At 45.1% G+C, this 9,614-nt stretch overlaps 1 protein-coding gene across 1 annotated transcript; it reads left to right on the forward strand.

The window, feature by feature from the left end:
• Positions 1-8,823: 8,823 nt before the first annotated feature.
• LOC311611767 (ADP-ribosylation factor 1-like) lies at positions 8,824-9,384 on the forward strand (the record flags this gene model as incomplete). The annotated part of the gene is made up of 1 exon (XM_084864266.1): positions 8,824-9,384. Exon 1 carries the CDS (start codon positions 8,839-8,841, stop codon positions 9,382-9,384), a length of 546 nt encoding a protein of 181 aa, XP_084720392.1. The 5' UTR covers positions 8,824-8,838.
• Between the last annotated feature and the right edge of the window lie 230 nt (positions 9,385-9,614).

The raw sequence follows: 9,614 nt of genomic DNA on the forward strand, positions 1-9,614 counted from the left end.
GGCAATGTGTTGACTACATACAAAAGTCCCCAGAAAGTAAATTAACAATGGCTCTAAACTAGATTAAAAAAAATACCCTACTCTCCATCAACAGGTGACCAGGTCAACCAATTGTGCTATGCTATGCTATGGAATACTATTCAGCAATAACGAAGGCTTAACACATGATTGCACAGGTAAATCTCAAAATCAACTCTGGCTAAGTGAAAGAAGATATACACAAAAGAGTTCATACTGCATGATTCCGTTTATATAAAACTAGAGGCCTGGTGATGAAAATTTGTGCAAGAGTAGGCCTTCCTTCCCCAGGCTGCCAGCCCTGGCTTCCCTCCGGCCCTCAGCTTCCTCAAGAAGGTTGTCCAGAAGACCTCCTGTCTAATTATCATATTACCCTTCTATTAGTATATATTCTAAAAATCTAAAAATGTAAACTATAGTGACAAAAAGCTGATAAGTGGTTGCCCGGGGCTGTGGGCCAAAGACAGAATGGATTGCAAACGACCACAAATAAAATTTTTGTTGTGATGAAAATTTTCCTGTTTCTTTCTTTTGGCAGCAGTTTTACGGATGCGTGCCTCTGTCATAATTCATCAAATCCATAGTTTAAGTTCAATTTATTGTATGTAAATTATACCTTGCTAAAAGCAGTCCCCACCAAACCTCTGATGGCAGCCTGGTGAGAAACCCCAACACAGCGACATCAACTCATCTGCTCCTAAACTCTTGACACAGAAACTGAGATAATGTTTGTTATTTTAAGGCTCCAAGTTTGGGGGCAATTTTGTTCCTCAGCAATAGATAACTACCACAAAGAGTGAAGTCCTGAGAAGGTAAATTCCTAAAGAACAGAAATAATAGTCAGCAAGAGAAGAGAAAAGATAGTGTCTCAGAGGATATTGGGAAGATAAAGGACTTTCTAAGGCACATTTTAGGGAATCAGTTGACAGCCAAACTCAAGTTGACTAGAACCATGGTCAGCAAACTGCGGCTCGTGAGCGACATGCCGCTCTTTGGCCCCTTGAGTGTGGCCCTTCCACAAAATACCAGAGCCGGGGCGAGTCTATTTTGAAGAAGTGACATTAGAAGTTTTAGAAATGTGGCTCTCAAAAGAAATTTCAATCATCGTACTGTTGGAATATGGCTCTGTTGACTAATGAGTTTGCCGACCACTGGACTAGAACAACATAGTCAGTGGTCTTAGTAAGAGCAGCAGCTGATTGTCACAAGTGTCCAGGAATCACAAGTGTCCTCCTGGTCTTGGCAAGTCAGTAACTACATCACTTTGGGGGCAGGGGATCGTCTCATTTTCCCACTGGCTTGAATCTTCAGTTAATCCCATCAAGGCACAAAGCAATGGCTTTGTTCCTATAAGAATTGTCAATGCAAACAGCCCGAGTCAGTGCTCCTGTATCAAACACAATCTCTTTTGACTCACAGTTCCACCGAGAGCAATTTCATACTAATTACAGCCCTGTCTTAATTTCCTGTCATTGTTACTGATTGTATGAATGAATGTCTCACACAAGGTGAAGTTCAGTCTCATCCTTGTTTCAGTAGTGGCAAACCATGGTGTTATCTGACATCATTTTTTTAAAGTCAGAATTTGCTTCAGTATCATGCGTAGAGATCTTCCCCCTGTTGTTATCGTGAGAAGATCAAGGGCAGGCAAGAGCTCTCCCTTAATTTCTCTGCACGTCAAATCCCTGCATAATTACCAGTTATCCCACCTGGTGCCCTGTTACAGAAGCAGTGGCAGCCCTCCACAGTGCTTTTAACCCAGGTCCCGTCTCCCTTTGCTGAGCCATCAATCACTTCCTCTCAGTTCTTCCTTTCCACGTGTCCCTTCCCCTTAGTCATGCAAATTCTTCCACCCACAGTCATGTTCCCCACACTGATGCCCCTTACAACTGTCATCTATATCTTGCCTTCTCCTCAGCTGAATTATTTCTTGACTTCTCCACTCTTCAATCCAAATACATTTGATTCTACACCTACCATTCCACTACACTGGATTCAAAATCACCACTACAAGCAGAATCATGAGCTGCCAGCTCTGGTAAGCTTAAAGATACTCCCATGATGCATCCTTTCTCTCATTCAGTGCCCATCTATTCACCGCTTCCCATGTGCAGGCACTGTTTATATTTAACAGTAGGTCATGGATGTGCCAGGAAGAAACAACGCTAGGGATACAGTGGTAAGCAAAGAAGACAGAAATCTCTGCCCTCTTGTGGTTGACATGCTAGTGTGGCGAGACAAACCAAAATGGAAAACAGAAGTAGGGGAGGGGGCTTCACAGTGCAGTGAGGGGGAGAAATGGCGAGGCTAGGACTTTGTAGGGAAGCATTAGGCCACAAGGGCTGGGGAGAAGACTCTGGAGCCAAAAGATGTAGGTTCTTATTCCACCTCCCCCACTTTCTAACTATGTCCTTAGTCAAGTCATTTATTGCCTGGTGCCTTAGTTTCCTCATCTGTGAAATGGGAAGGATGCTGGAATCTACCACAGATGGGGCTGTTGTAAGGATTAAATATATTTACTATGTATAAAGAATTATTTATTTATTTATTTATTATTTTATATTTTATTTATTTTGTACAGAGAGGAAGAGAGAGAGTTAGAAACATCAATGAGAGAGAGTCATCAATCAGCTGCCTCCTGCACACCCCCTACTGGGGATATGCCCGCAACCAAGGTACATGCCCTTGACAGGAATCGAACCCGGGACCCTTCAGTCCCCAAGCCTACGCTCTATCCATTGAGCCAAACCGGTTTCGGCGGTATAAAGAATTTAGAACAGTGTCTGAGTTCACAGTAAGAGCTCAAAAAAAGTTAGCTTTTTTTGGCTCAGTGGAGAGAGTGTCGGCTTGTGGACTCAGGGGTCCTGGGTTCGATTCCGATCAGGGGCATGTTCCTTGGTTGTGGGCATATCCCCAATGGGGGCTGTGCAGGAGGCAGCTGATGGATGTTTCTTTTTCATCAATGTTTCTAACTCTCTCTCCCTCTTTCTTATTCTCTGTGGAAAATCAATAAAATGTATTTTTTTTTAAAAAGTTAGCTATTAATGTTATTATTTATGATTATTTACCTAAGCACCCAATAACCTGCTTCATGCTGTGAAGTATTAAAATCATGAGATGTCGCCGGGACCGGTTTGGCTCAATGGATAGAGCATTGGCTTGGGGACTGAAAGGTCCCGGGTTCGATTCTGGTCAAGGGCATGTACCTTGGTTGCGGGCATATCCCCAGTAGGGGGTGTGCAAGAGGCAGCTGATCGATGACTCTCTCATCGATGTTTCTAGCTCTCTATCTCTCTCTCTTTCTCTCTGTATAAAAATCAATAAAAATATATTTTAAAATCATGAGATGCCTTTCTGGCCTCTCAAGAATAACTGAGGAGTACATGCACAGAGCCACAACTCGAGCTGGAGTAAACCCTCTCCGCTTTCACAGGGGGGCGTTGTCCCATTGTCCCTCTTTACCTAACCTCAGGGTGCTCTGAAAACATCTCCTCACCCAGGATCTCCTTAGCCTGCTATCACCACAACCATGAGAAATACTATTGCCCCATCACACCTGCTGGAGAGCACACACAGACATAAACCAGATCTCTATTCAGCAACTTAGTGGCTCAGCCTGGAGGTGCAGTGGAGGTCAAATGACAAGTGCACTGGCTCAGCCTGTGACCTGTGGGCCTGCACGAGCCTCTATTTGGATCAAGAATAACAACTGTGTGACCTTGGACACATGACTTCACCTCGCAGAGCCTCAGTTTTCTCAGGGGAAGATGAGGACAACTACTAGTTCCGGATGCAACCGGTTTCCTGCCAGGATGCAATGAGATGATGTGCATAGAGCACTGTATAGATCAGGCAGCCCCTAATAAGAACCCAGTCGATGGCAGCTTGAACAGAAATCAAGACAGAGCACCTCTCTCCGTCCTGCCCACTAGCACCTGCGGGTACTTTTCATGAAGCCTCCAAGTCACCTTCAGTTTCACAAGCCGACACACACACATGCCAACGTGCACAGAAGGAAATACGGGAACCAGACCCGAGGCCAGGAGAACGCATTCCTTGCCAAACCAATAATGCCATGAGCTGCTCATTTGCTTGTCATTAGCAGTACCAAAAGACCATTATTTTTTATATAGATGTAGAAAAGTTTTTTTTTTTCCAGATTTCTACTCAAGCTATGCTAAGCAAGGATTTCAAAAACAGTGATTTCTTTGCTCAACATATGAGCACTTGAAGAGTTTTGTGTAAATTGGGTTTTGTAAATCATCTCAAAGGTTCGGGGGAAACTTTCAATATAAAGAATCTTGGGAGTGAATTCTTTCAGAAAAGCAATGGATTGCTGCTAGATTAATCCAGTTTGTCTATTTTATCTTTTTTTTTTGAAAATATATATTTTATTGATTTATTTGATTTTATTTACAGAGAGGAAGGGAGAGAGATAAGAGTTAGAAACATCGATGAGAAAAACAACAATCAGCTGCCTCCTGCACACCCCCTACTGGGGATGTGCCCACAACCAAGGTACATGCCCTTGACCAGAATCGAACCTGGGACCCTTGAGTCTGCAGGCCAACGCTCTCTCCACTGAGCCAAACCGGTTAGGGCTATTTTATCTTTTATGAAATTATTTTCAATATCTGACTGAATTGAAGGGGCACACCAGACTTGGGTGAAAGCCAGATTTCTTTCTCCAAGAGAATAACATGTGACCACAGAGGGCACTAGTATCGCACGCGGGAAATGTGTTTCATTATTCAATGGCAGACCTGAAGCGTAGGAAAATTCCACCACCTTCGAAAAGTGTCTGTTGAAGGCTTTTTTGGCTGGAATACCTTCTTAGAAATAGGTCTGCTCTGAGATTATAAACAATGGCCCGTGATGGTGCAAAGTTCTCAGATTTCAGCATCCTGGAAATGACTTGAATCAGTAGCTCACTCCCTAAGTTTCCCTCAGTGTCTCGCCTTGCAATGGAAAAAGACAGTAATAGTAATGGTAATAGTTGGCACCTATATCAGACAACCTGTGATGGTGTGCATCAGAGAAAGCTTGGGAAGGACGGCACGGCACTGATCTGAGCCATCAGCAGCACCTGCAGGAATGTAACTGAAAGGCAAAAGGCACGACGGGGCCTGACATTTCCCAGGTTCCAGCAAAACGTGAAGGCGATGATGTGGAAATGGATAAGCGGAGTATGCAGGCAATGTGTATTCAAAGCACATTCTCCCCCAAGTAGCTTTTATGGTTTAGTTCAACACAGCGAGGCAATTGCCGTTCAAAATAATCTTTTCCAGATTGTATTCTTATATTGTTTTTGCAGCCTGCTAAATTGGATCTTTTGTTCCTAGGCTTCTATAAATAGAGCTAAATCTTGAGAAGAAGAGATGAGGGTGGGGCTCAATTGTGGTGGGCTGGGTCATCACATACCAACCAGTTAAATCACTGAGACCAGAAACCTCACAGTCACTTTGAATCCCACCTTTTCTAATACTCCCCAACCCATGCTCTCCCATTCTGTATAGATCTATACACGCTATATCGGAGATTTCCAGCCCTATTCTTGCTTCTCTCCTTTCAACGCCACTGTTTTTATTGTTTAAAATTTATCTTAATTCTTGCAAGTGTTATAGATGCCCCCTCTTTCCCATTGAACCCCTCCACCCTCCACCTGCACCCCCACAGTGCCACTGTTTTAGCTCAATTGCTTATCAATTTCCTTTTGGATCATTGGATCAGCCTCCTACCCTTTCTCACTGACAAAATTCTTTCCCCATTCTTATTCTCAAGAAGTCCATTTTCCTCATTGCTACTGAAAAAAAATCATCCTAAGATTCAAGTCTGACAATGCTGAACCTCTGCATAAAGCCTAGCATCTATAAACTCCTTAATAAGGTACGCAAATCCCCGTATGTTCTTCCCACACTCTTAGATATAACAACACATGCATTGGTAAATGTTGTTTCCTCTGTCTGGAAAGCCCTCTCCCCCCAACATAACCTTCCCCATAATCTTCACCTCATACAGCCTTCATTTGGAAAGCCTTCCTCAGTCATTAATGCTCAGCTCAAACATCACCTCCCCTAGGAAGTCCTCCAGGATTCCCCCATTCAAAGTTAGCTGCCTTCACTTCTGTGCCTATAATGGCCAAATTGTAACTTTTCCGCTAATGCTAGCACATAAGCTCTTTAAGGTAAGTGCTGTGCACACACAATGTTTTCTCAGCCCCAGGACAGTCTCTGGCATCTAGTGGGAGCTCAACACATAGTTAGCATATTATCACAGTGCTATCACATTGCAGTGTCGTCACTGGTTGATGTGTCTGCCTCCTCCACAGGGACGTGAGCCCCTGGGGCAAAGAGTCTCTTTCACCTCTGTATTCCAACACCTGTCACAGTGCCTGGCAAAAAGTATGTGGTCAATGTTGGTTGAATGAACTCCTGCACAGGCCGATAAATTAATAAACTGCACAGCCTTCCAGGATGTCCTTGCCTGTCAGCCCAGCCTAAAGTTATGTTAAGGGGTAAGCCTAGTATGTTGAGTAGCATGTCCAGTAACATATATTACAGCATGTCTCATGCTGTTATAAAACAAACCAGATTCCAAGAGACCAAAGGTGCCTCGGTTACATGTGTCATAAATATAAGTAAAAATATGTCTAGGTAGAATTCAAATTTTAATTTAAGAAGCACAATGTCCTTTGCTGTGTGCCTGTTCAAGCCAGACTGCTTCATCAAAGGGAACTCGAAAGAGCTGTGATTGATGTGGTCTACAAAGCACAGAAGTCCCCCTCAGAGTAGCTTTATAAGAGAAATCGTTTTCAGGCGTATTCCTGGGAACTTTCACATTCATCACGTCATCTCCCCGTGAGGTGGGTGTGAGGATCACCACTATCTATAATAAAAGCATAATATGCTAATTAGACCAGACAGCTGAACGACCATCCAGACAAAGCCAGGGCTGCGAGGGCCGAGCCCCTTGCATGAATTTCATGCATCGGGCCTCTAGTTGTAAATAAAGAAATTAAGACAGCTTTAGGTTATCGAATAAGCCTCCAGTGTAGCAGACCTAGGGGTCCCATATTACGTCAGGGTGTCAGTAAACCAAATGCATCCAGTTACATGCAATGATTCTAACAAATCATCAGACCTGCTTTCCAGCACAGATTCTCTAAGGGACATTTGATGGGAGTTGGGGCCAGGGATGGGTGGTGCAGGGAGTGGTAAAAAGGACCCACTATATTATGATACCTGGTTTTATTGATCTTATCAACAGCTTAATCTCAGCCCTGGGTTACCCAGCGCCTCATAACCTTGACTGCACATTGGACTAATCTAAAGCCATTTGGGAAGCTACTGACTCTCAGGCTCTATTCAACCATTTGAATCAGAATTTCTGGGCCTTGGCCAGTAGCTCAGTTGGATAGAATGTCATCTAGATATGCCAAGATTGTGGGTTTGATCTCTAATGAGGGCACATACAAGCAACCAATGCATATGTAAGTGAAACAACAAATCTCTCTCCTGCCCCCCTCACCTTAGAAAGAAAGAAAGAAAGAAAGAAAGAAAGAAAGAAAGAAAGAAAGAAAGAAAGAAAGAAAGAAAGAAGGAAAGAAAGAAGGAAAGAAAGAAGGAAAGAAAGAAGGAAAGAAAGAAGGAAAGAAAGAAGGAAGGAAGGAAGGAAGGAAGGAAAGAAAGAGAAAAAAAAGAAAGGAAGGAAGGAAGAAAAAGAAAGAAGAAAAAGGGAAAGAAAGAAAGAAAGAGAAAAGAAAGAGAGAGAAAGAAAAAAGAATCTCTGGAGCATAGGCATGAGCTATATATTTAAAGTTCCCTGGGTTATTCCAATCTGTGGCCAGAATCGAGAACACACATGCAATCCTCTGCTCACATCTAATGATAGTCTTATCTTGTCTCAGCAGCATCTGAGTTGCATGATAGACCAGAGAAACAGTATACATGAAAATACATGAAAAAGCATGGTTTATGTACATGTAAGGCCATGTTCCCACATTAGCAGTCAATGGGTAGCAAACCTCTAAAAATGTTTACTTCTTGGGTTGTTGGTTAGGTTCCTGCAGATTAAATACAACCCAGGATCATGTCAATTCCTTGGTACAGACTCAACAGTGACTGTCACAGGCCCACATTCAATCAGCACTGATACCGAGGAACCCAGGGTAACGAGTCTTCAGTTTACTGGACTATGAAAACTTCATAAACATATATATATATATATGCAGATGTCATAGAAACACAAAGTAAAATGGTAGCTAAGGTTACGTTTGGCTGCCTACAGAGGAGGAAGGAAGGGAGAGCTCCTGTCTAGACTACCTTCTGTTATCTGGGCTTTTTATGCGAATTATCTATGTGATGGGCTGGTAAACCTACCACGGCACTTTTGAGACATTAAGTAATAAAATCTGTCTAGAGGGTCACAACCAGTATTTATATATATATATAAATTGATTTTTTTACAGAGAGGAAGAGAGAGGGATAGAGAGCTAGAAACATCGATGAGCGAGAATCATTCATCAGCTGCCTCTTGCACACCCCCAACTGGGGATGTGCCTGCAACCAAGGGACATGCCCTTGACTGGGATCGAACCCGGGATCCTTCAGTCCGCAGGCCGAGGCTCTATCCACTGAGCCAAACCGGTTTCGGCACAACCAGTGTTTCTTAACACAGAAGAATAGATTCCCCAGCGCCCACCGCCGTCAGAGCCGCCGTCTCGCGGGAGCGAAACCAACGCCCGGCTCCGAGCAGCAGCAGCAGCACCACGGCCGCAGAGGGTCTCTCCGGCCAGAGTCTCTCCTCCCTCCGGTCCACAGCATGGGGAACGTCTTTGCGAACCTCTTCAGGGGCCTTTTCGGCAAGAAAGAGATGCGCGTCCTCATGGTGGGCCTGGACGGCGCGGGGAAGACCACCATCCTGTACAAGCTGAAGCTGGGCGAGGCCGTGACCACCATGCCCACCGCCGGCTTCAACGTGGAGACCGTGGACCACAAGCACGTCCGCTTCACCGTGTGGGACGTGGGCGGCCAGGACAAGATCCGGCCCCTGTGGCGCCACTACTTCCAGAACACGCAGGGCCTGGTCTTCGTGGTGGACAGCAACGACCCGGAGCGGGGGAGCGAGGCGCGGGAGGAGCTCCTGCGGATGCTGGCGGAGGACGAGCTCAGGGACGCCGCCCTGCTCGTGTTCGCCAACAAGCAGGACCTGCCCAACGCCCTGAGCGCGGCCGAGGTCACGGACAAGCTGGGCCTCCACGCCCTGCGCCGCAGGAGCTGGTACATCCAGGCCGCCTGTGCCACCAGCGGGGACGGGCTCTACGAGGGGCTGGACTGGCTGTCCAAGCAGCGCCGGAACCGGAAGTGAGGCGCACGCCTCTCTTCCCCCTCGCCTCCTCCTTCCCCCTTGCTTTCCTCTCAGATGGCAGACGTGCGTGCCCCTGAGGTGTGAGTGCCAGAAGCTGTCTCCGTGTGCTTCATCATGCGGTACAAGTGCAGATGCAGCCTGCAACCGGGTTTTTATTTTAATGTAAATAGTTCTTGTGTCCAGTGAGGCAGTTTCTGGTACTCCTATGCAATATTACTCAGCTTTTTTTT

The sequence above is a fragment of the Pipistrellus hanaki genome (genome assembly GCF_964339955.1).
Source record: "Pipistrellus hanaki genome assembly, chromosome: 17".
NCBI classification, from domain to species: Eukaryota; Metazoa; Chordata; class Mammalia; order Chiroptera; family Vespertilionidae; genus Pipistrellus; species Pipistrellus hanaki.